The 27,462-nt window shown below is 40.0% G+C and overlaps 2 protein-coding genes across 2 annotated transcripts in view; one reads left to right on the forward strand and one right to left on the reverse strand.

Annotated features, from left to right (window-relative positions):
* Window positions 1–2,027: 2,027 nt before the first annotated feature.
* The window catches only part of slc5a10 (solute carrier family 5 member 10), a 33,140-nt gene continuing 7,705 nt past the window's right edge, over window positions 2,028–27,462 (reverse strand). Inside the window, exons 9-15 of the mRNA XM_084714975.1 lie at window positions 24,265–24,400; window positions 10,454–10,561; window positions 9,890–10,040; window positions 9,632–9,800; window positions 4,389–4,604; window positions 2,650–2,743; window positions 2,028–2,488 (exon numbers count right to left, since the gene is read on the reverse strand). Coding sequence (XP_084571101.1) covers window positions 2,295–2,488; window positions 2,650–2,743; window positions 4,389–4,604; window positions 9,632–9,800; window positions 9,890–10,040; window positions 10,454–10,561; window positions 24,265–24,400 — 1,068 coding nt within the window. The 3' untranslated portion in view covers window positions 2,028–2,294. The remainder of the gene's footprint in view (window positions 2,489–2,649; window positions 2,744–4,388; window positions 4,605–9,631; window positions 9,801–9,889; window positions 10,041–10,453; window positions 10,562–24,264; window positions 24,401–27,462) is intronic.
* On the forward strand, window positions 12,379–26,099 carry sack1gb (scaffolding CK1 anchoring protein Gb). The gene is made up of 5 exons (XM_084714974.1): window positions 12,379–13,230; window positions 18,382–18,549; window positions 19,488–19,612; window positions 21,137–22,535; window positions 25,674–26,099. The coding sequence occupies exons 1-5, from the start codon at window positions 12,745–12,747 to the stop codon at window positions 26,043–26,045; spliced, it is 2,550 nt and encodes an 849-aa protein (XP_084571100.1). The 5' UTR covers window positions 12,379–12,744; the 3' UTR covers window positions 26,046–26,099.

Raw genomic sequence — 27,462 nt, forward strand, 5'->3', positions numbered from 1 at the left:
CAGATAATTTCACGTTTGTATTTTAAAAAAGAAGTTCATATAACATGTAGATTCAGCAGACCTGAAGTTGAGATGTAGTGAGCAAAGATGGATGATTTAATATTTCACAGCTCTGACTGAACCAAATCTAACTGACATCACTGTTACAACATGAACAAAGAACAGTTCTGACTCATCAGATGTTGAATTAGTTTTGCTAGTTAAGTTCAACAAGAAATTTCAGAAACATACTTTGGCTTTTATAGAGTATTTTGCCCAAGAATTCAAATTAAATGCTTTGACATACTAGATATTAAATCTGATAATTCACAGACTATTATAGCCGATATTTATTGGCTATAATATCATTAAAGGAATAATAAATAATAATATGAATTTCCCTTTATTGGATAATAATATATCGGGCCCATATTTATCGTGCATCCCAACTACATCAGAAATAGGAGGTGAAGGTTTTATGAACAAACCAATAACCCACAGTGGGGTTTTAAATGTAATGTAATGGTAGTAAAAGGATAAACATCATAACATGAAAGCACATGTGTAAAAATACTGTATGTATAATAAAGTGATTTTAAAACAACACTGAACCGAACATTGCGAGATTCTTTAACCTTTCGCCTTCTTTCGTGACCTTTTGCACTTACACGAATGACAAAAATGTGTATCCCATTTATCTGCGATTATCTGTCATTATGTGTAATTGGCTACAAATGTGGATCCAGATGCAGAATAAAGGTGCAGTGTGTAGGATTTAATGGGAATTATTGGCAGAATATGGCAGAAATGGAACAGTATATTCATATGTATGTTTTCATTAGTGTATTATCAACTGGAAATAAAAATTGTTGTGCTTTGTTACTTTATAATGAGCTGTTTGTACCTACAGAGGCGCCATGTTGCACCACCATGTTTCTACAGTATTCTCTCCTTTATTTTCCTTGTCTTATGAAAACTGAAGAGGTCATGTCGTATGAGTGGATCCTTTTAGGGCAGATCTATACTTGCTTTTAACTAAGCGTTAGTGTACGCTTGACGTCTGCCTCAGGTATCCTGTGTCCATGTGGAGCATCGGGTGTGCACGTCCGTCAGAATGCGGTGACAGGGTCAGGGGTAAGGAGATACGTCACCAGCAATAACAACAGCGGAAAGTTTTGAGGACAGGCTCATACATGACGTATCTTCACACGCCTGCCACAACAGCTGGATGGATGGAAACTGGCTCGAGACCACTATGTACGTGCACAGAGGAAGATAATGGAAAAACTGCACCCCTTTTCTTCTTTTTTTTTGTTTTTACGAGTGATTTATGGTCTGATTTCTCTGTTGTGCCCTCTAGTGGTGTTTTGCAGTAACATGCGTGAACAGTTCGCTTCACTATGCAGCTAGTTGTCTATACAAACACGCGTTTAAACAGCAAGTATATCTCTAGCCTTCGTCTGTCAGTGAGAGGGTTAGTGTACACCTGCATGTGTTCCTGACGTGTGTGTGAGTCTTATGACAATGACTGAATCACTATATTTGCATAAAAGATGTTATTAATGGGAGATATTGTTGTCAAGCACTATGCTAAACCATGTCTCAGGTTTTTTACTGTTAAATTTATTGATAGATACATACAAATTGTGTGTAGTGCATTACTTTAATTATTACCTTTAATATGCTGTATGAAGAATGCGACTGTGCAAGCCTCTGGAGGTTTATACATATAATTGTCCTTCACATGCCTTTGTAATTATTATGCACTGTATCTTTCTGAAACTTTTCTATATGTGTAAACAAACAAACAGTAGCCCAGAATGGACAAACCAATCACTGGCTCTAGAAAGAGTCTAGAGGGAGTTTTTCGTGAATTTCGTGGCCACTGTAGTGTCTCCTACAAACTTGGAAGGGGAGGGTGAAGCGAAGTGTTAGATGCCACTAAATCCTACACACCGGTCCTTTAAATTAATTCTCAACTTTGTCTTTTATGAAAATAATGAAATTAGAGGTTTGTGCAGCCTTGTTGGAGCTCTCTCTCTCTCTCTCTCTCTCTCTCACTGTTGTCTAGTTTGAAATGTGAGTTTTTAACAGCACTTACATCTGCATGTTTCTCTTGTAGTACAGTACATTCCTTTGATTCTGAAGGATGTGTGTGAAATCGGTACAAAAATCACAGTTTGTTTCCCCACCTTCCTGGAATTGGAGAAATCAGTGGCTGTTTGGCAGGCTGGCAGGATTTGGAGTTCATGTTGGGAGGGACTGGCAGGCATTCAGTGGGAGGGTGAGGCAGGATGTTAAATCTGATCCTCCGCTCAGGCAAAGTATGCATACAGGAAAATGTTAATGCTGACCAGCAGGAGCGCATTGAAGCAGCAGAACCTGGACCAGAACACACTCTCTCTAACACTGGGAACTCTGGGGGCTGGAGGCTCTTCTGACCGCCGCGCTGCTGAGATACAAAACCCCGTCCCCTGACCACAAGTCACCCGCCGCGTTGGCTCGGAGCCTGCAACATCACACACACACACACACACACACACACACACACACACACACACAGCAGACACAGGAAGTTACTCAAACAGCAGCATGTGTGTGTGAATAGATGACTGTTTATCACATGGTGGTTGGTTTTATTCCAAGTGGCCTCAATATTCAGACTCTCACCCTGGGAGCTACGGTGGCTGATAGAGGACACTTTCTGTAGAGGGATTTCTCTTTGAGGCTCTTCAGTCAGAGTCCACCAGGTCAGGTTACACACCTGGGAGAGCAGGAAACAGAAATGCAACAAAAATTCATTCAACAGGAATTAAATTTTGGCATAAATAAGATCTATAAAAGTCTACATGTATAGAAGCTGAATGTGCATCTATGTTAACGTAAAGGAGACATACAGAGAGTTAGGTGAGAAGATCGATACCACTCTCATGTCTGTATGGTAGTTATGAAGCTGGAGCTATACGCTTGTTAGCTTAGCTTAGCACAAAGATAAAAACAGAGGTAGAACTACATATAATCTATAAATGAGATGTAACATGTTAATTATTGAGCTTTAGAGGGCCTGGTAGCTGGATTTAGCTACATCTGGTCAGAGCCAAGCTAACTGTTATTAGTCTTTATGTTATGCTAAGATAACAAGCTTGCTGTAGCTTCCTATTTGGGTAACTCACAGAAATGACAGTGGCATCAATCTTCTCTTCTAACTCTTGGAAAGAAAGCAAATAAGCATATTTACCAAAATGTTGAACTACTCTATTAATGACAGACTGTATTTCTTCATTTATCAGTTGGTGGAAAAAAAAATTTGTTCCTACAAGAGACTGCTCACAACAAGTTCTGTGGATTATCTTGAGTAACCGAGTCAAGATTTCTGACGTTGCTGTTGAGTTTTTCAAATGTATTTTTGGCACCACAAGCCATCTAGTGTCATTATATTCAAGAGAAGGCAAACATTTCTACGGCTGATATTTGCAAAATTCTGCAACTCAAATCTAGATGGATAAATAACCCTACAGGTAAGAGGAAAAGTATGTATTTTTGATTTTGGTGTGAGCTGGTAGAATCAGTGGAATTTGTCTGAGCTGTTTGTAAACCAGAAAATTTGGCAAAGTGTCCAGAATACAGCAAAATATTGAAAAATAAGAGAAAACAGGCAGAGGGCAGGGTCTCTACAGATACAGATACCGCCATACGGGTCATAAGTGATGAATGAGAGGGACTGTGTTCATGAGTCAATTACACCTCTAAGTTTTATTTTCCTTTTTGCAAGACAGTCACGCCAATGTGAAGTGTAAACTTTTCCATTTTATTTATCTATTAATATATTTATGCAACAAAATTCACCTAAATCACCTCTATAATACTCATTTTATATTGAATACAACTCCTGACACACTGTGATTGGCTGTCTGTGTACAAAGGAGATTTATGGATGAATGTGGTGACGGCGTTCATGATAGCGTGTTGTCTGTACAGTATACAGAGTAGGCGAAACAAATCTGATTGTTTTCTAGTTTGAGCTGATTCTCTTCAAATGTAATATGGCAGGTTATTTCAGCAGAGAGGCTGCTGTTTGCATTTCAGGTTCACACGCAGGCCAAAGAAACGTCAGATGTGACAAATGGGTCAACGGCTTTAACAAGACTTAAAACATGAAGAATTTATGTCCTTCTGTCGTTCTACTGAGGGGAGGATTTTGCTGTATGGTTGACTGTTGATCTTTAGGATTTAGACGGGCACGGCCTCCCGTCTCATGGAGTCCAACCTGCAGATAAGGCCTAATCCTTTCCCTCAAAATCATGTCAATTTTCAGTTTAGTTGATAACATTACAGGTGTATCAACAACACTTACATAAGCTCACTTCCCCAGTAGTTCTGTTATTTACTGTATCTAAGTGTACACACACCTGTTCGTGGCTGGGCGGCGGTGTGAGCAGCGATACTATGGTAACCACGATAGCAGTGAGACCACAGAGCAGGATGGCGAAGTGGAGGTAGTGGACACTGCGCAGCACCGCAGGGGCCGAGTCCACGACGCCGCATCTGGGTGGCGGGAAGGCGAACTCTAGGACCATCCTACACACACCCACCACCAGACCCACCATCAGGCCCCAGAATGCACCCTGAATACACACAAACACACACAAACAAGATAAAGAGGTCACATTACACACCTTCCCACCGTTGGGTGTGTTTGGCTCATATCACTCTCACTTTCCGACCTTGATAATCTGTCATCGTCGTGTCATTTCTCTCCTAAGCACACACACGTGCAGTGACACAAATAACTCTTTCTCTCCTTCTGTGTTCAGCCTTCAGCAAAGAATGTGATCAGTGCGGTTCGGCTTAACGCTCATGAAAATAATCACCCTGTCACGGCACACAAAGCAAACATCTGCACCTCTACTTAACGTCTTATTACGCATCTCTTTCTTTCTCGTATGATAGTTCTACATGGGAAAAAAACATTTACATTAACAGTTATGGTTGTGGAATGATCTGTTTTTCTGTTTTATACTTCATTTAAATTTTCCTGTGTAACGCTAACTGAACCTCACCTTTTCTCTGAGGTCGAGTTGCCTTCTGTTTTTTGTCTTCTTACTAATGTCTTCTTGTTATGTTGTTTACATCTTCTTAAGTCATTTATGTATTTTTATGTTGTTTACATCTTGTTACATTGTTTTTGTTTTGTTAAATCATTTTTGCTCTCTTACATCTTACGTTGTTTTTGTCTTGTTACGTCACTTACATCTTGTTATATTGTTTTCATACTGTTACGTCTTTTTGTCTTGTTTCGTTGTTTTCGTCTTGTTATATCTTGTTACATCATTTTTATCTTGTTATGTCTTTTTGTGTTGTTACATTTTGTTATGTCTTGTTACATGTTTTTTGTTTTGTTACGTCTTGTTACATGGTTTTAATTTTGTTATGTCTTGTTATGTCTCGTTATGTCTTGTTATGTCACTTTTGTCTTGTTATGGCATTTTGGTCTTGTTACGTCTTTTATGGTGTTTTTCATCTTGTTACATTGTTTTCATCTTGTTATGTATTTTTCATTTTGTTACGTCTTGTTAAGTCTTTTTTGTCTTATTAAGTTTTGTTATGACCTCTATGTCCTGTTATGTTGTTTTAATCTTATTATGTCTTTTACAAAATTTTCGTCTCGATGCGTCTGTTGTGCATGATATGCACTGATGGCTACACAAGGACTCGTCTTTACTTTGTGTTCAGTCTTGATGTTGGGAAGGTCGCACACAATGATGCAAAATAAAAATAATGAATAATTCCCCCCAAATGCATTAAAACTAAAGTAACCTGCCTGATTGAAAATGCAAGGAGGAGAAAATACAGATATCTGTGTTAAGATGTGGTGAGTAAAGTAAAAAATGAATGCTCAGGTAAAGTACAATAATGCAATCTTAAAATATCAAAAGGCACATACTTTTTAAAAAAATCAATCCTAAAATGTAAAATTCTAGGTCAAATACATGATAAAATACCATGTGTGTTAAATATAATGACACTAATTACAGGGTAAATCAGTGGTTTTATGAGTTACATTCACAGCTCTGGTTCAAAGACTTCAACACACACATCATGTTCTCATGTCTGTATTGTTTGTTCTCTGCAGTGTCAGACTAGTCAGCATGTGACGCATCCTGTGTGGTAATGTGTGCTCTTTGACCCCATGAGTCAACACCATTAAGATTTTTACAGCAATACGATCCCTGTGTTTATATGAACAAATAAAAAGCTCACACCTTTTGTGTAACTGTGCTATTGACCCTTCACAATTTCTTTTTATAGGTACAAAGTAAAACAATCCAAACAAAAACGGACAGCTGTGACATTTCATAACTCCTCCAGTAAGAATGGGTTTGGTGTTTTGCAGATCTAAATAGGTCTTGACAGATTTAAATTGCGCTAAATTTGGTGTAAATGAGTGTCATTCACTTATATCTTTGTAAGTTTTTCATTAATTTGTTCTTAAGAAAGGTCCTAATAAAATTCTTAGACAGATTCACAAAGCTGTTCTTAAACTGCAAAATTGTTCATATTAATGTTCTCATAATGATGAACACCATTCAAAAGTACCTCAAAAGTACCAGTACTTTCTAATTATCATAACTAAATCCTCCACCACTGCCCATATTAAGGGCATGAGACTGCAGGGCCGTGCGCACACGCAGAAATCACACACACAAACGTTGAGCGAGAAATTCCCAAATGAAAATCTAAAGACGATGAAGCAGTGTCAGTGGTTTCATTCACTTTGCCATCTCAGAATCAAGAAGGTAACTTGTTTTTTCAGAATTAATCCAATTTAACGACCTTTTTAAGTAAAGGCTGTAAGACCAAGAAACATACGACACGTTTAAACACCAGTGTGGAAAAACCTAGAAGCAGATGATTATTTTAGTGAATATGTGTTCTCTTCCTCAACACGTCCATGTGTTTAAGTCCAAGGTGTGCACCAAGGTCCCCCACATCTGATCTCATGCACATGTCGAGCTACAGCAACAAACCTTACGTTTTGGCCTGTAACTTTTGAAAGCCCAGACAAGTCTATCCACGTCCACTGCTATTACACCTTTGTTCAAATAGTTTTTTTTTTTACTATTTCTCCTTTAAGTTTTGAGAAATCGTCACCAAGTAGATATAGAGCGGGTCTAGACTGTACTCCTTATAAACATAATTGTTCCCATCAGGAGTGACTGTGGCAAAGAAAACCTTTAACAGGCAGAAACCTCAAGCAGATCCAGGCTCTTTAATCCATCCGATACTTGTTGAGACACTTAAATGATAACTAAAACTGTCAACCTGCTGGTGACTATGGAGAAAAAGTCTGTAGGATTCATTCATCCGCTACACTGAAAGTCTGTACAAAGTTGTATGGCAATCCATCCAGTAGTTGTTGAGATATTTCAGTCTGGACCAGTGCGGCGGACCAACCAACTGACAGGCTGACATCCACACAGTCACATGCATGGATAAAAACTATATTGTGTAAGAGAGACGTGTTTTACCCTGCATATCACCAAATCAGTGTTTTCTGGGCTACAGCCAACCCTTGTTGCAACCCCAGGGAAGTTCTTTGTAATTGTATAGTTAACTCAAATAGACTCTTTGTGACATCATTTAGAGTTAGAGAGGGGTATTATTTATCTTATAGTAAAGAGGGGAACCCATTCATTCTGAAAACCCTGAGAAAATCCTCTTTATGTTAGTAGTTAAACAGCATGTCAGTGGAGAACAGACACACCCTGGACACGCTCTTTTAAAACAGGGTTCAGTCTTGACTATCATCCAGTGGACTGGTCTTTACTTGTAGTCAAAAGATGTTTCAACACGTGTTATTGGTTCTGGGCTGTTACACATTCTTATTAAAACCATGTCGTCTCTTTTACCTTTGGAATAATCACACTTTCCCTCACTTGCTCTCTGTTATCAGCCAGAGACAATCTCTTTCATGTATTACAGAGAAGGAGCAGCAGGTCCCTGCTGGTTCAAACAGAGGAAATAATAAACAATACACTTCATACACTGAGGGAGTAACACACAGACTTTCAAGTCACACATATACTGTACTCCAGACCAAGCAGTGAGGGATGTTGGCAGCTGGATCCCATGTGGGGCTAATAAATCTGCACACCAGTACCGTGTCAGAGAAAGGACAAACTGTGCAAAAATCAAACTCCTGAATGTTTTGAGAAGTATTTTGGTGTCCAAAACGAAGTAAACTTACTTTTAAGCATCAGGCATTCTTTTCCTGCATTCTGGTGGATTTTTATGAACCAACATCTGCTTTTCTGCCTAAATTTATAGTGGAAATGTCTTTATTTGTGGAAAAGAAAACACAAAATTCAGGCACCAGGTGATAATTCAAAATATAATGGAATAAAATGCAGTAAGACACGATTTACTCTCCTGTCCTCTTGTGTGCTTTGCTTAAGGAAGTATCCTCTTTAATTGTACAAGTCACACCTTTTCATGTCAATGCTAAATAAATTCATTTATAACGCCCTGAACTTTAATAGCTTTTATGGGTTTCAGCAAGAATTGTGTTCATGTTTAAAACTTTTTGCACATTCAAAACACATCCCACATATCTGTGTTTGTGTCTGCAATGACTTTTGAAATAATGTACATCTTAACTATGTTGTTGAAGCTGACTAGAAACACGAATACAACACAATTTGGCGATTAAAATGTTGATCAAATCTATTAAAGAATGGCACTTTGTTAAAGCCTCTAAATAATCCCAGTAAACAAAATCGTGAGGCCCCAAGGTTTATAAATATACACAAAAGCCAAGACAGTCAACATCACAAGAGTGTAACTACTGCTTTTGAATTCGCTTACTGCCACCGCCTACTTTACTGGAGGAGCTGTTGTTGAGCGGTTCATCAAAATAAAAGACTTCTACTGTTTGCATGTCATCTAAATATTGAGGAGGACGTGTCCCCTTCATCGCCCCAAAAATCTACACCTATGGTTAAGTCAAGTCATTTATGCCAGAAGTTCCAGATCACACTCTTCTTTATATTATTTTGAGACACAGAAGTTCAGTGATCTTGTGATAAGATGCAATTCTGTTTATCTATACTATTAAATCTGGCGCACTTGAATGTTTCTCACTGTAGTTAGTCTTGAAATAATTAGTGAATTAATGGATTACTCTACTGATACAAAGAGATAATTGGTTGTCAAACTCTGTCAATGTTGTTTAAGCAATTAAAAAGGAATAATGCCAAATGTTTGCTGGTTCCAGCATCACAAATATGAGGATTTTCTCTTTTTTATATGTTTTTGGGGCTTTTTATGCCTTTAATTGGCGGAAAGTTAGAACAGGAAAGGGGAAACAGCATGCAGGAGCTGAAGCACATGGGGAGGGTGTACACTCCACCAAATGAGGCCAGGCTTCCATTTTCTCTTTTTAATATCACTGTGAATTGAATATAATCGAGTTCTGGACTGATGATCAAACAAAATAAACAATTTAAAGACATCCAGTAGGACTGTGGGAGTGTTTGACTGGTATTTTCATTATTTTATTGAGCAAGACATTTAAATAAATGTATCAAAAAATGAAAATAATTGTTATAGTTGCAGCTCTAATAATATTATATGGACCTTGCATGTGTGTTACCTGCTCGTTGGTCCTCTTCCAGAAGACAGCCAGAGTGAAGACAGCAGTGACGGGCGGAGCGAGGTAGCTCGTCACTGACTGGATGTAGACGTACAGCTGGCCGCTGTTGGCCGACTGCAGGATGGGGATCCACACCACACTCACCACCACCAAGATCACTGTCACGATCCTGAAACACAGAACATCTCTTTCACTTCCTGTGCACGCAAACTTCCCCTTTTCTTTATAAATACTGGCTTTGAAAGTCAAGTGTCACACCTGCCGACCAGTAGCAGCTCTCTCTCTGAGGCCCGCGGGCGATGTTTCTTCCAGATGTCCATGGTAAAGAGGGTGGAGCTGCTGTTAAAGATGGAGGTCAGCGATGACATCAGAGCAGCCATCATCACCGCTATCATAAGTCCACGCAAGCCTGAAACACAAGTTTTATTTATTCAAGTTAATTAAACTTAAAATTTCCAGTATTTATTTATAGAACACTTAAGAACTTTGGCTTAAAATGATGAGTTGAATGAATGTACTGTATAAAGTTCAATCAACTCATTAAATTAAGTTTTTAAAGAAACATTAGCAGCTAATATTTTAAGTTTATTGAACATGTTTTCTGAAGTACAACTGAATATCAACTTTATCTAGAAAAGTTTATATGTCTTGAATCATTATAAAATTGCCTCAACTTGTCTTTTCAGATTCAGTCAACTTAAAATTTTAAGGCAGCCTGGACACTCACTTTTTTTTTTTTTTTAGATAAAACTAATAGTTTATTTTTACAGTGCATTTATATATTTTTTACAACGATATTTGAAATGAGGGCTGTATTCTCACCACTTGGCATGAGTTCAATGACCAGTTTGGGAAAGGCGATGTTGGAGCAACCCACCTCAGCTCCGCACACTCGCACACACTCTTCAGGATCCACACATCCTACAGAGTCTGAAATATGAGGCAGTCACAGGTCAGTCACACACAGGCGAGGAAGACGTAACAACATATTCTTACTCATGCAGAATTCATGTCCCTTCGCTCTAGTTTCTACTTCTAAAGAGGTAAAGGGGCTGGGGTGAAATTCTACTTACTGTAAACAAAAAAGTAGCTAATTTAAAAAGTCACATATTTTTGTTAGACTTAATTTTGTAGTTAAAGACTACACACTATAATATTGTGTTGTTGTATTCTCAGTCAAGATTGGCTCCCCTTGGTAAGATCACATGCAACAGATGACAAAATGTAGAATACTGCAATATCTCACTCCAAAAAAACTGTCCATGTGAAATTACACAAAACCCTCCTTAAGTTATATGTTATTAATAAATTGACGTTGTTATTAGGAACTTGACCCCATTCGTCTCAAACAATGAGCAAATAAATACAAACACTGATGCATATGTGTGCACGACCTGTATGAAACACCACTTTGCTCTTTACCATAATAATACACGTTCTGTCATGGGACATGAAACATGAGATTTACATCGGTAAATTTTCCAGCTGTGATCGCCAATCTGTTTACTGTGTTTTCAAAAGATCGGTCAGACATTAAAGTTTATAGTGGCCCAACAACAAGGGTCACCTGTCTGTTTGGTGCATCTCTGTCTCAGTAACCTTAAACCTGACCTCATTTAAATCCTAAAATCTGATCCAGACATTCATTTCTCACCGTCTGAGAGAGGCAGTATTTCAATTAAATATATTTAGTTTCCAGTTTCCCCACATATTATTGATAATTTCAGTTCATTTTTAATGTTTTACACTAAAGTTTTTAAAGCTACTATAGTTTTTATTGTTTTTTAAGCAGACCCATATTGAGGGTAGTAGAATGAATTTATATAGAATGTTTTTTGCATTTTCAAATTAAAAATTACTCATGCACATTTTCTTACCAGTATTTTGTATTTTATTTTGATGAGCAATTATTTGCAATGTGTAATAAGATATTTCTTTAAATGTATTTGTCCCCCTCTCAACTCAGACTTTTATCGGTAAAAATGCAGCAGACCTTACAGTGACAAACCGCAGACCAGAATTCACATGATTAGCACTAACTTTGGTATCTGCACTGCATTGCCTAAATAGGACATTTTTAAAACCCCTTATTAAGTCAGCCTAAAACCACGTGCTTTTTTAAGTTAAACTACCGAGAAAGGACTAAGGGGGAGTATAGTTTAGTCATATCACAGCAGATAAGTAACACAATAAAGTCCAATGGTGTCAGTTAAACTTAGTTATTTCACTGTAACATGATTTCTCTCCTCTGTCCAGGCAGGAGGGTGGAGTTTCAAGCCTCTCTTTCCTAAATGACTACCGGACACTCCGCCTTTCTGCCCCCGGTGACTGAGCTTCCGTTGCCGAATTCCAGGGTCAGTCATTCACCGGCAGCTCCGCACTGCATCGGACCTGAATGAACTTTCCGTCTGGAGGACCGTGTTAGAAAGGAAAATTACAGGATGAATCGATGTTGAGGCTGGGACTCCGTGGAAGTTGAGACTCCTACGCGTCATGTTTACGACTTTTTGTGCTTCGGGGAACTCAGCGGTTCAACCATTTTTTTCGTGAACGGCTCAGACTCCAACAAGACAACAAGAAAAGTGACTCGTCAGCGCAATTCAGCCTGAGTCACCGACAATTTCAACACATTTAAAGGAGGATTAATGACTTCTTTCTCTTTCACAAGTACGTGTTCCGCTTTGCCTTGACTCACTGGCAGCAGACTCACATACACACACACTTATTCTCCCAGACAGACTCCTGCCTCCCCTATGTCTGCCTCTGCCGGGCCCCGCGGCTGGAGGAGCAGCTGTTGAAGCCGGGCCACCGCCGCTGGAGTTGCCCGGCCCCTGTCAGGTGAAGGCGTGGCGTGGCGCTGGGCGTGGGTGCTTTGTTCCAACATCACCTGTGTGCATGAAGTAACCTGAGCGCTGGGCCTGACCTGGAGTCTTTTCTAGCGGCTTATTCCCCCCTCACATGAAAATATTTACCCAGCGGAGGGATCTGTTTACCGCCTCACGGACACATTATGGACCGTAATGACAGATGTTTGGAGGTCTGACCCTTTGGAAACTGGGTCAGAGTGGTTTCAGTACTTAACTATTTATTGACCGTTGGACATATTTTACGCCATGGCGCTGTCTCAGGTCCAGTGTCTGGACGACCACCACGTCAACTGGCGGATGAGTGAGAGCAAACCGGAGTTCTTCTACAGTGAGGACCAACGGCTGGCGCTCGAGGCGCTCATCGCCAACGGCCGCGATGCGTTCAGGGACCACATTAAGAAGGCTGGCGTTCGAGAGTTCCTCTCGGACCCGGAGCTGGAGCGGATCGCACACAGAGCGGAGGCCTACCGGCCCGGACACGAGCATCACCAGAAGCCAGAGACGCCCGGGCCGGGGAACACCACCCCGGGGTTCGCGGAAGAAGATGGTGATGTGTCGCTCCAGTATTGGCCGGACCGGTCTGAGGCCTCCGTGGCGGAGCTGGATCTCGGCTGGCCCGAGGCCATTTCATACCGAGGGGTCACGCGCGTGACCGTGCACACGCAACCTCCGGCCGATGGGCACACACACATCAAGGAGGTGGTGCGGAAGAGCATTGCATCAGCTCAGAGGGTAGGCAGTGAGGAAGATGATGGTGGTGATGATAATGGTGTTATAATGTAGGGAATCTGTAACTCAAACTAAGAAAATAACATGTACAAGGTGCAATCTACCCCAAAATCATATACGTATTGTTTATAAATTTAGATTTAGCCATCTGGATAGTTTTGGTGTGAGTTCAACAACAGTGTTTCTTTCCAGAACTCATGACCTAGTTACTCAAGAAGACCAGATCCCAACAAACCAAATGTGGGACAAAGGGCCCAACATGTTACCATGTCAAGTTACCAGTAATGGATCTAGCTAAATTCTGATATATCTCTCTAGTTTAAAAACGTATTCACCTCACACTTTAACATTTGGGTAGCACACAATAGACAACAGGTAAGTAATTCCCCAGTCTTTACTGTAGGTGTTTTTCCTTTTCTCTGTGGTGGTTTCCATCTTATTAGGCCTAAATCTTCATAGCTTGTGATTTTGGGGTTTCCCTGTCAATCCTAGTGGCTTGACTTTTGAAAACTAGAGCCGATCAAAATGTCGGCCATCATCTCAATATGTGGGACGGTGGGAAAAGGGATAGAAATGCTGTGCAGTCCTGTTTATTTTTGGTGCTTTGAGCGCTACAAGCTGACAGCCATCTAGTTTAATTAAATTCAAGAGGCAGACATCAATACAGCCTTTAGGGAAAGATTCTTTTAAGTGTCATAATTCCTTTTAGTCATTTACGATTCCTGAATTGATTTTTGATTGCTGAATCGATATTTTATATATATAAATAACAAGCGTTTAGTCTGTTAGAGCAATGCTAACATGTAGTGAGAATTGTGGTTAAGTATAGACTATATTGTGATGATATCACAGATTTGGGGGGGCTTTTTTCAGCTCTAGTCAAGTTTTACAAAGATACAACCTCCATTGATCCAAAACTCATGATGGTTCGACGTGTCCTGTCAGCAGTTTTAAAGGTGTTTCTTTTATACTGGTGGCCTATGAAGGAAAATGTTTTTTTAGGTGATGGGGAATTTTTCGCTACAATACCATAACTGGCCACTGGGAAAAATTGCGTCAATGCCCTGTCTGGTTCACATTATACGTCTATGCTGACTATTTGATGAGCAGGGACAGCTAAATAGAGCACTTAACTTAAAAAATATTTTATTTACTACTTTTAAATGCAGTATAGTAATGATGCAGCTGAAATAAAACTCAGATGGACTGACTGACATGATGTGTACATTATTTGTCAATTGTACTCTGATATACAGTCTCTAGACATATATGATTCAACATATCCCAGTGGCTTAGTGTTGAAAAGCAAACAAAAATCACAATACATCGCAATATCTAATCAGAATACAAATTGGATCGGCACCCAAATGATAATATCAAATAGGGATAAAAGCATATCGTCCCAGCCCTAATGACCAATATCTCGGCAGCTCACACCAATCTACCATCATCTAAGTGGATAAATAGCACTATGGGTAACAATAAAATATGTATTTTTGATTTTGGAGTGAACTGTTTAACACCTCATAATAGCCTGAGTTAAAAGAAAACCAAAACTATTGTACGCTGTAATGTAATCCTGTACAACAGCCCTGTGGTAAATAGCTTGTTATCTTTGTGTAACTGTAAGCTGAGGGCTTTTTTTTAAAGATTACACTTGTTTTGTAGTTGAGGATCTCATTACTTTGTGAAGTGTTTTTATTTGGCTCCTCCATTTATGTAAATGTGGTGGACCAAACCATCCAATGCAAAATTACCACAATATATAGGCTCAAAATGCACCACAGAACTGACTCAACACACAAACAACCACAGTAACAGCCTCAACAAAAACTTAAGTAAGTTTATAGTTGTTGCAGTGCTATTGAATGCACCACAGTACATCATGGTTTTAATATTTTTCTGCTTGCAGAATGCAGTTCACAACCACAACACAACAAACTACAAGGCAGTGCTTGTCTGACACAGTGAAGAAAAGAACTTTATAAGCCTCAACACAATAAGCCTTTTGTGTTTAGAGCAGAAATAATTAGATGATTAATTGATTAGTCGCTTGGCAGGAAATTAATTGAGAAATATTTTGATAATTGTTTCAGTCATTTTTAACTCAAAAACAGTTTCTGGTCCCAGTTTCTCCAGTGTAAGGATTTGCAGTTTTTCCAGTAAATTTAGGAATTTGTGTCTTTAATCTGGTGTCTTTCTAATGAATATCTATCTCGAGCTTTTGTTGGCCATTTACATTTCATTATGCCGTCTCGTATGACAAACGTCAAACCCCTCCCTGTCTTGTCTGACATGTGTCGCACTCACACATGCACACAACAAAGTTTTTATAACACAGGTCTGATCTTGACACGCCATCGGAAAAAAATGCTCTGACGTCAGTCAAAACGTTACATGCCAGCACTGTATGCTGAACCTTTACCTCTGACATACACAAATGCTGGCACATACTCATATATGTGCTCTAAGTTTGCCCCAAAGCAACAGAGACTAAAATTAATTGGACTCAGTTGCAGAGTTTTTTTCACTGCTTGGAAGGCATTATAGAGCCAGCACACCCAAGCAATAACATTTTTCCCCAAGGCTGCTGTTCAACTGAACTCTGCTGACAACAAGCTGTTCTCTATGTAGGACTTTGTCTACTAAATGACGTACTTTTACTTATTACAACTTATTTTCTATTTTTCTAATTTTACTCAAGCTGCACTAACCAGCTTTTTCTAGAGCAATTTTCTTGTTAAGCTTAATGACTAAGTTGTCCGTCTTTGGGGCAGCAGTTTTAGAGTTTAGAGGGTAACTTCTGTATTTTTTAACTAATGGAATGGAAGCTAATGGAAACAATAACACTGCTGTTGTTTTGGTTCAGTATATAGCGAGAGCGCTGCTGCTGTCTGTCATGAAACAGGCAGTAGTGGAATCCCTATGGCCAGTTGCTCGCTATCAAAGCTCACCCACTGAAAGTGCTTGTTTTTGTCACTGAGTCAGGCTCAGATTGTCATTTCAGGTGTCTGACAATATTATGGAAACGCTCCCTACAGAGACAGAGATGGACACCTTTTTGTTACAGAGAAAGATATGTTTTGTGGAGCCAACAACACTTTTTATTGCTCTTGCTAAACCTACCAGACTTCATTTACAGAAACTGTAATTTTATCATTGTCATCGTTGTCATCTTCATTCACACTCAACTGAAACAAAATAAAACTCTGGAAAACCATCTAGGTTTGTCTTTCCATTGTTCCAATAATCACTCTGATTTTTTTTTTTCAAATAAACCATTAATTCATCATGTTAGATGGGAAAATATTGTGAGTGAGAGGGAGGTTGGACATCAGAGAAGCAGTGGGGAGAAACAGTGTGTACAGACAGACTATTTTCACATCTAACATGGTGAATTGAGAATTTATTTTGACAAAACAACCAGAGTTGGTGATCGTTTGAGCAGTGGAAATACAAGAGAAGATGGCTATAATTAATTTTACTTTGTTTCTGTCGAGTTTGAATGAAAGAAAGATAGAGCATCTGTTTTTGTTTAAACAGAAGGGTCTTACTCTTCCAAAAAGGTCTATCCCTGCAGCAAAACTTTCCCCAATGTTGCCAAACACTTTGAACAACAATCCACCTATCAGTGACAAAAACAAACACTTTTAGTGGATGTACTTTGACAGTGCACAGTGGCCCAAAGGGACTACATTATATCTTAGTTTCACTTCTGTCACCTGCAGTGTTCTCCCTCGGTACTGGCCCAATTTCAAAAAAAGTTGTCCCCATTAATCATATAGAACATAGTCATGAAAGAATGGTTGAAAACTACTGAAGTTACCCTTTAAAACTGGGTCAGGTGAAGCGTGAATAGGCAGTTCAGTGTGAAGAGTACCATGCTGTCACTAGCATTACTGCATTGTTGAACCCACAGAACACCCAGTGTCCAGCCACTTCACGCTCTATCGCCACTCTGCAAAGCAGTCTTTGTCTCTTGCAGTCTCTTCATGGGACATCTATTTTCAGAAGACAGTTAGACATGATTTATTGTCTTTGCACTAGAAATGGGAATTGACAAGATTTTATTGATACCAATGCCATTATCAGTTTTGCTTATCAGTCCTGTTCTTTGTAGATTTCCTTATTGGTTCCTGATCACTTTTCTGGATTATTATTATAACAAAGTATATTTATCTTTGCTAACAGATGTGCTGCTTGGTGGGGAAGCAGTGGAAGTCATATCAAATACATGGTATTCCTGGAATTTCATGTTGCATAGAAACTTTTTTAATTTCCTTCCTTCCCACAAAAGACTAAGAAGCATTAAGACGAGAACATCCAGGTTCCAGAATAGCACATATCCTGAGGCTGTCCGCCTCCTTAACACTCCACACAAAGCACTGCAGGCCACTCCACAGGCGAAATAATTGGTGCAATAGAGCAGATGTTTTTAAAGCACTTGAAGCACTTAATCTAGTGGGCCATTTTTGTGTTGCTACTTATTTCCTTACAGTGTTTTATTTATGATGTCCCTATGTGTTGCAAAAAAAATTGCAGAACTTCTTTGCCCTCTGAGTGAGCGGATTTACTATATTTGTCTTTTTCCGTCCTGATGTTTTCCCTCCAAGGCAAATTCCAATATACCCTGTTGGTATGGCAATGAAGAATTGAATCTCAAAGATGTTTCAGCATATTGCTAGAGTAATCATTTCAAGTAAGAGTGGAAACGTTTATAAAATTAGAACTTTACACACCTTATAACGAACACTGTTGTCATCTTTCTTTGTGAAATAAAGCCACACTTTGGACTGAAACTTGTTGCAAGCTTCCAGCAGCATAGATGCCTGAACTTGACATCATGGCTTTGCAATGCACAACTGTCAGGAAAACCTGCCAGCATTGATAAAAGAATTGATAAGCTCAAAGACATAAATATCTCAGTGGACTGGACGATTTGGAACCAGTTCTTGATTCTATCTCTTCTTTTTACAAGCAGTTCTCACAAGAGCCCAACTTCCTTTGAGGACTTAATGGGTGTAATATTGTTGATAAGAGCAGCTTAAATCAAACCCACCCACATAAACCAGGAAACACTAACACTATTTGTGATTTCCTCTCTGTGTTTGTGTGTGTGTGTGTGTGTGTGTGTGTGTGTGTGTGTGTGTGTAGGTGATAGCCGTGGTAATGGACGTGTTTACAGATGTGGATATTTTTCGAGACCTTCTGGATGCAGGCTACAAACGCAGAGTTCCTGTATACATAATGATTGATGTGGCTGCAGTCCCCTGCTTTCTTTCCATGTGTGGCAGAGCTGATATGCACCGCGGGCACCTGAAGGTAATTACACACCCATACACACACCCAGATGATGTTTTGATAAGCTGGAAGACGAGCTAGCTGGATAGATGCCTGCTCCTGATAAGTATTTAATAATAGAAAAGTGTTTATTTTAAAAAGCTCCAGTTCCAACATTTCAAATTAGATGTTTTCATTAAAGAAACTCATTTCTCTATAACAAGTTTTACTATACAAGGGAAATGTCGGGAAAGTAGGGCACATGATTGAAGTGGGTGTGACTGTTTTTTTCCTGCAGGCCTGGTAAGGTGCGTGCAATGGCTAGTTTTTGGCCATAGGCAAGCTGAATATCTTTGTTGAATTTCTCTGTGAGTTGAACTGGTCTAGGCAGTAACAGAAAATACGAAATGTTTCCTGAGGGTTTCTCTAAATGTTTTAGACTGGAGACCAGGAAGACACTAAGCACATTCCCATCTGTGCTGCAGGCAATTAGCAAAACCACGCACACTCACTTTACTTTCTGTAACGTGCTGCTCTTTCATTTCTCTTTCTTTCTTCCTCACAGCTTTAACCACCACCTCCCATCTCTTTCAACTGCTTTCTTATCTGCCATCTCCGCTCTTATTACGAGCATTTATGACTCCTGTGCTTCGTGTCTCCTGTGAGATTTCGCACAGAGCATTTACTTACGAGGTAACGCTGGGCCAGGAACCACACCCTTATCACAGGGCCAAAGACAAACACAGCAGGGTGTGTCATACAAGCATGCACATACATAGATGCAGACCATGCTCCAACCTGTAGAGTTAGCCAACACAAAGTTAGGGTTGTATTAATAAACAGCTCTTGAGCAACAATAAAACTCATTCTTTTTTCGCCTTAACTTCCCTTTTGTTCGACAAAATCCTTCCTCTCATTGACACGAAACTCCCAGCGGCCTCTTTACATAGCATTAACCCTGCGTGTGTGTGTGTGTGTAGAATCTGCGTGTACGCTGCTGTGGAGGTGTGGAGTTCTTCACACGGTCAGCACAGAAAGTGTGCGGGTCACTGAGCCAGAAATTCCTCCTGGTTGATGGAGACAGAGCCATCTCTGGTTCATACAGGTGAGTAGTTTTGTGCATTAACACACTGCATTTCTGTGTATTGTTTATTCGTGTATTTAAAGCTGCTCTAATCAATATTTTTGTATTAACATGCATTGATGGGCCAGTGTGTAGGATTTAGTGCCATCTAGGACTGCACAATTAATTTTTTTTTAACCATATGTGCAGCTCTAGTGTCATCTTGCAGCGAGGTTGCAGAGTGCAACCAACTGCATATCCCTCTCCTCATGTCTCCCTTTCCAAGTGTAAAGGAGAGCCTACAGCAGCTGTCACTTTAATTTAAAAACATGAACGGCCCTCTCTAGAGCCAGTATTTGGTTTAGCTCTGCTCAAAGGAGCATTTTGGTATCTTTCAGCTCACTGTTTTGGTTTTCAGGCCTGCAACTTTGATGTTTCAGTCTCACTGCTCTCATCCAGTCTCACCCAGTTTCCAGCAGAAAAGCTATAAAATCCTTCAGCACACACCCTGCTCAGTTCCAAACTGCAGACAGATACAGTCAGCAGAAGAGAGGAAATGTATCTAATAATCTGAAACACAGCTCCAAATGAATGCTAATGTTGCTGGATATTCAAATAAACAATGTTAGCTAATGGTGCAGACACACAGGATGTGTTGACAGATCCAGTTCTTTTCTATGAAGAGCAGGACATCACAGCAAGTTGACAGACCAGTCACCGTATGTTAATTTGCATAACAACTTGACCGCAACTGCATGCAAATAAGTCCGTCCAGCCCAACACACCAAGCTGATTAATCTCAGATCAAACTGCTGATCACATATGAATCAATATTCTGTTACATACTTTATTATGTTATTATATTACAAATTTCTCCCCACAAATGTTTTCAGAAACATATTTTAATGGACTGTTTAGTTGTAATATGAAAGTTTGTGACCCAGCTGCCATGTTGAAAATGGACAAGCCAAAGCCAAGGCCCATCCAGCTAACAGTGTGTCACCCACCAGCCGGAGTTTGTAGTCGTCCAATATGCCCAGATGCGTCCTCATGGATTCTGTGTCTGCAGCATAACTCATTAATCATAACAACTTAATGAGATTATATTTCAGTACTGAGTTTACAGCTGTTACAATTCTGCTCACAAGTGGCAACACTGGAGCTGACCGCATTGTAAGTCAATGCAACCCTGTCCTAGTGAATGAAGCTGTGTTGCAGCATGCAGACCCTTTTCTGCCAATGCTAATTTTTGGAAACTAGGCCGATCTTCCACCATTATAAACCCTTCTTTCAGTTCTCACAGACTGCATGCCTTGTTCCACCAGGAAGTTGAATAGAAACACTAATGCAATCAAAGACCAAAATGTGATGCATGACTTCAGGGAACACGTGTCTGGTGTAATGATTAAACTATAAATTGGTTTTTGTTTGCTGTGACTTACAAGGAGGAGTTAAGATGGGACAAACATGAACTGGGACAGATTTAGTAGATCAAAAATATTTGTAAGCACGTCAGTGTAGGAGTCACTGCTTTGTATTTATGTTTCCATGTCTGTGTTATTCCAGCTTCACCTGGTCCTCATCTCGTCTCGACCGTAACCTCATCACTGTGATCACAGGGCAGGCAGTGGAGACCTTTGACCTCCAGTTTCGTGAGCTCTACTTCATGTCCAGAAGTGTGTCTCTCAGCAAGGTTCCCATGGCAGATGAACCAATCCCTGACCCGCTCCCTCAGGCGGCTCCTGCTCCAGTATCAACCGCTGTTGCCAGGAAGCTCATCAATCCCAAATATGCCCTCGTTGCCACGGGAACCCACACAAGTCCCAATTCTTCAGACCAAAACTCCAGCAACAAGAACTCCCAGACTCCCACTGGACTGAAAATAATTAAAGGACGTCCCAAACATGTTATCGAGGAGCCACCCATACACCCAGGTTTAGTCAATCTGGAGAAAGCGTACCTGATCCCGTATCTACCCACCTGGCCAGAGCCAGACCCTCCAAGCGATGTGATTGGCTTTATCAACATCAGGGATGAGAAGCGAGCCAATCAGGTGCACTTACAGAGGTCTGAGAGATTTGAGGTCAGTCAGGCTATACGCTTCAGCGCTCCACTGACGCTGCCAGCTCAGACTGAGGAACCTGCTTTAGGTCAGGTGGCAAAGACTGCAGGAGCAGCAGACAAACCTTCAGGGAATACAGGTGCCTCTTCTCCTGTGAGTCCAACCAAAAAACAGCGCAAACAGCAAACACACACAGCTCAGAGTCAGGACCAAACTGATGCAACTGATTCCAGAGCACCCCCCCAGCAACCAAACACACCTTTAACACAAGACGCACACAAACCAAATGCACACTCTCCTACATCACCACCAAATGTTACTCCTGATTCAGACGCTGCTAAACAAACTTCAGAGGCTCCACAACCTGCAGGCCCTCCTGTTCCTAAACGCCGCACACTGCAGTTAGTTATAGACCCCACCGTCTCAGAGCAGTCTAGCCAACCACAGATCACTCTGATGAAAATGGACCAATTGGAGAATCTTGATGGCTTTAATGAAAGAAAACCCCAGGAGAAGCTAACACCAGGCCGCAGTCGCCTAATATCGAAGGATGACGGCAGAGACTCTGGCAGCAACGATGAGGACAGCCAAGACAGTACAAAGGTCATCTGTGACCGTGACCGGGCAGCCAATGACAATCCATCAAGCACTTCCACAGCATCAGAAGAGGAGTTCTATGATTGTTCCCAGCCAGAGCAAAGAGAACCAATGACCAACGGAGTGACGACAGGCTCAGGTCGCGGGCATCGCCAAGGGGACGGGGTCAACATGATGGCCCGCCTCTCCCAGAGCATGCTGGATCTGCGGGAGCCCAGCCAGCCAGAGGACAGCGCTGCCCTCATCCGCCAGTCACAACAGCTCCGCAGACAAGCGCACCCCTCACCGCACAGGCACATAGGACAGGTGAGTCAACATGTCAGTATTTATAATCCTTCAGTCGATTAATTGCTTAGTTAACTGACAATTGATGATCAAAAATTTTCTGTCAATATTTTCTGTCTTTTATCAGGCAAAGTAGTATATATTTGCTCATTCCATTTTGTCAAATGTGAGGGTTTTGTAACAGTGTGAATGTTTGTATTTTGGATTGTTGGTCCAGTTAAATTTTGTTGGGAACTTTTCACTGTTTTTTTCACATTTTACAGACTAAATGATTAAGTGGTTAGTTTAACTGAAGTAATCAACAGATTCATTGATAAGGCAAAGAACAGTTAAAGGTATTTTTCATCCTGGAGCCTTTTTCCCTTGCTTTTGTGTCTAAGTAACTAATGGGAACAAGAATTTTGAAACTGGTCCAGTATTGAGGGTGATTACTACAGCTGGCAGAAGTGAAACTGAGCTGCAGTGTAATCCCTCTGGGCAACTGGGCACTGTAAAATCATGTCCCATGAAGTGCTTGTTTTTGCCACTGACAGGCTCAGATTTTTATTTTAAGTGTCAGAAGAGGAGGGAGATGGTTAGATATTAGAGAAGCAGTGGGCACAAACAGTGTTTAGGACCAGAATACTTTCACATCTAAGACTGTGAATAGAGGGTTTATTTCTACCAAACAACCAGAGTTGGTGATTGTTGGAGCAGTGCAAAGATGAGCCAGGATGTTTTTTGTGAGTTTTATTTTGCTTCTGTCGAGTTTAAATGAAGATGGCAATGTTAAATTAATCATTTTGTAATGTGAGTCTGGTTAGTTTGGCAGAGCAGTAAAACAGCTGTTTCTGGTTAAACAAAGCATATCCTGCACTTTTAAAAAAAAAGGTTGATTTCTGTAGCGATCCTATCCATCATGTTGTCAGTCACTTATAATAACATACTGAGTGTGCCAGTGGCAAAACAAGCACTTTATTGGAAGTACTTTGACATCCACAGTTGCCAGGGGGAATTACGTTGTAGCTCAGTTTCGCTTCTGTCGGCTGCAGCTCTCTCTCTTTATATTGGCCCTGTTTCATAAATGGTTGTCCCCATTAGTCATTTAGACTCAAAAACATGGAAAATAGGGTCCAGGTTGAAAAATTACCCTTTGATTGTAGAGGTGAAATAATTAGTTGGTTAATTGACAGAAAATTTACTGTTTTATTAAGTAAGTTTAAATAATTCCAAGCAAAAATGGAAACTTCAGCCTCTCAATTGTGAGAACATACTGTTTTTCTCCATTTTACATTGTTGTAAATTGAATATCTTTTGGTTGTGGACAGTTGGTCGGACAAAGTAGCACCATGAAGACATAACTGTGGGCTTTAGGAAATTGACTGGTATTGTTCTCACATTTTCAAGACTAAATGATCAGTCAGGTAGCTGAAAAAAATAATCAATAGATGAATCATCAGTGGAAATAGTTGTTAGCTGCAGCCCTAGATAACATTGAGAAATAGATGTTGACACAATGCTTGTAAATCCTTTTTTAATGTTTTATGAGGAGTCACTGACAAAACCTGCAGAGGTTCCAAGGAATGATGTTTTTCATGAACAAATTGGCAGGAAATTTACAGGAAAGACACAGATGCAGAAAATGGGTGTGTTCTTTCACCCGTGGTGTCAAGGCAAGCCACTACCTGCTTACAGTAAACATGTCATACCTTTTTCCTGATCAACTGGTGTGTGTCTGCATGTGAGATTATCCGCTCATGTGTGCACGCACCTGGATAGAGAGCTCGGCTGATCATACCAGGGAGAATTATAAAGATGAAGGGAAACATCTTCAGATAGGCAGCCAAGATTGACGCTCCTTTCACGTGACTCATGTTCTTAGCAGACAGGGATCGCTGCACAATCACCTACATATACAGAAACACAAATTATAACATTAGTACCAACCTTTTTTATATGGCATTTTTCATAAGACATAATACGAACAAATATTTCGTACAGTAAAACATGCACAGGAAATTTAAAAATCATTAAAATCGACCCTGCGTCAGTATATTCAAACAAAACATTAAAAGTCAAACAAAAGTAAGGATTTGAGAGAGAATAAAAGTCACAGAAGCAAAAGCAGTTTCCTCTCAAAAGTAAAACTTATGACCATCTGGCTTTTTTGATAATATGTCCTCTTGTTTATAGTTTCCTCTGCTTCATTCTCTCTGATCACTCTTTTTTGCTCAATGTTGGCTTTGTGGTTACACTGCCAACTCTCTCATTTGTTCTGCCTGCCTTTTTGTTTGCAGTTCTAACTCAAACCTCTCGTGTGGGCATTTTCTTTCTTAGTGGAGACTCTAAAAACCTGAGGTCCTGTGTCACACAAAGTCCTATGGTTTTGGCGGTGGTTATATTGACACAAATCTGATTTCATAAATAGAACCACTATAACCACTGTAAAAGTGCTAAATTTAGTATTATATACAGTCTTCTATGGGATCTTGTGAGTAGTCTTGTGTGACATTCTGAAGCTTTGATAGGTTGTGTTGACCAGGATAGGAAACACAAGAGTTGCAGGTGTGTAATCAAGATATAATAAACATGTGAATTATAGTTTCAGTCCTGTGAAAATAAAAAAGGATTAATTTTGCAGATTTTGACAACAGAATTCACATGTGGATCAAAATTAAAGTGCAACTAAAATTTAAAATCCCAGTTCTGTGTAAAAAAAAAAAAAAAAAAAAAATAGTTCTAGAGCTATAACTATTGTGAACATTTTTCCATATTTGTGGTAAAATCATTTTCTGATTAAACCTTAACTTAGGCAGACCTTTATTGTGCCCAGTCTCATGGCATCATTTGAATATACGGAAAAGAAAATCTACAATCATCTGCATAAAAGTGGAAATAGCTGAGATGCTTTTGAAAATATTTGAGCACAGAGGCAGAGAGTAGTAAAGAACCGAGGATTTATCCCTGAGGTACTCCATGTAATGGGCAAACACTGAAACTTTAGATTTTTTTGAGCATATAAGTAGCAAATAGAAGAGGACTGAGGATTGAATCCTGAGGTACAACATGTGTGAAATGAGGAGAGGAAGATTTATAGTCCCCAGTAACAGTCAACATTTGTATCTCTTCTGGACCCCATGATGTCCTAGTCATCTCTCTGTTCTGTCTCTCTATGTCCAGTTGTTCCAGTCCTCGAGATCTCCAGGTCGTGATGTGCGACTGAGAGGAGCTAAAGTGGTCATCGCCAAACCAGGAAGTTTTCACCGCCCCACCCGAGCAGCTGGCCCTGTGATTGGAGGACACCGTTACTGGCAGGGTCAGATGCTGCAGCCTGACTCGGCTCAGGTGCACGGAGAGACGCGCTCCGGTCGGTCGCCACGACGCCACAGCCCAGGTTACAGGAAGATGGATCACAGCTCACCACAGCCGCCAGCCAACCAGTCGGGATTACTCGGAGTATCTTTCTCAAAACTGAGCAATTTAAGACACTTGAGGGCACGAGGCGGAGCGACACAGAAGAAACCATCTCAGAATAACAAGGCTGCTAGATAGAACTATGGGCCAGTACAGGTACATGTGGATAAAAAGACTTGTACTAAGACATTGTTGACTCTTCAGTCTTTTCTGTCTGTGGTGTGCATGTCATTTCCTATTTTCAAACCCTGAGGCTCAACATACAGGAACTATTTAATTTCCGACTACGTCAACAAGAGTTGGCTAATTGATTTGGTAAGTTTTGAGAGGTGTTATCTGTAAATGAATCATCACCTTTTTATCCAGTGCGTCCTTGTTGAAGGGTTCTGATTGGATGGTTTTGGTAGTGATACTGAATTTTAGAAGCAGATACTGATATCTGAGAAGAAATAAACTGCGACATATCAGATAATATTTGCATGTATGAAAACATATGCATAAACACACAACCCTCCAATTTCTTTATCAAAGAGATTTCTGCCGGAGGCAGGGTATTTTGTAGGTGTTAACCAGTCGTATGGACATGGATGCACCAGCTTTTGTCATCTGTTCAGTCAGATACAACTTCAGTATTGTAAACAGTCTTTTGAACATATTTCTAAATTACCTCAACTGCTTTTCTTTTTCAGAATTTTCTCCTGTAATTTTTTTCCATATCTAACCTACACATGGAAGATCAGCCGATCATGTCTCCCCTCTGATAAAGTGTCAGGTTTTGATACCACTGTGATTGGTTACTGATGGTGCAGTAGGGTTGCTGTGTTGATTGCTTTAACATATTTGGCAGATGTACTGAATTACCTGTGCAGATGTAGAGAACTGGCACATATGCAGTTTTAAATACTGACGTGGGACCAAAAGGGAATGTTGTAAATAAAAATTTTGATGATTGTGTACGTGTACAGTGAGGTATTTTTAAGTGTGCCTGCTTTTGCCTTTTAGACTGCAGAAAAATATAATTGTAGCTTTTAGATTTCTCAAGGTATTTTTGAAGCCTGGTGTTTGGGTTTGGCACAAAATCATCATTTTTCTTTGCTGGGATTTGTGGATGCAGCCACATTAGTAGAATTGAGTCCAGTAGGACAAGTAGTTCGAACAAAACCAAAATAATTTTACAGGGAGATTTAAAGTTCATTCTTGACCTCGGAAACAGTTGTCAAGACACTCTCACCACAAGGTCCATTTAATAGTTCTGCAGATTGAGCATTTTTATTATCCTTATTTCGGAGAAAGAGCAAAGACACAGACACCAAAACTCACCAAAACTGTGTTGGAAACTCCAGATTACTTTTTGCAGCAAACTTTCCTGTTCAACCTAGACCAACCATACTTACGGTAGTTGAATGAACACAAATTTTTTTTATGCAATGGACACAGTTGGATATGCAAATTTTCTGTTTAATTTCCAAATATGCCATAAATACAGGGCATCTCAAAATATGTCATTAAGTGCAACATTTTCTACTTTGAAATTAATTTCCTATTGATTAATAAA

The sequence above is a fragment of the Lutjanus erythropterus genome, chromosome 3, assembly GCF_056507025.1.
Source record: "Lutjanus erythropterus isolate fLutEry1 chromosome 3, fLutEry1.hap2, whole genome shotgun sequence".
Taxonomy (NCBI): Eukaryota; Metazoa; Chordata; class Actinopteri; order Lutjaniformes; family Lutjanidae; genus Lutjanus; species Lutjanus erythropterus.

Coding starts and splice junctions, on each gene's coding strand:
- sack1gb (XM_084714974.1), top strand. CDS start 12,745: ATGGCGCTGTCTCAGGTCCAGTGTCTGGACGACCACCACGTCAACTGG. Junction 13,231..18,381: donor GCATTGCATCAGCTCAGAGG/GTAGGCAGTGAG, acceptor GTGTGTGTGTAG/GTGATAGCCGTGGTAATGGA. Junction 22,536..25,673: donor CGCACAGGCACATAGGACAG/GTGAGTCAACAT, acceptor CTCTATGTCCAG/TTGTTCCAGTCCTCGAGATC.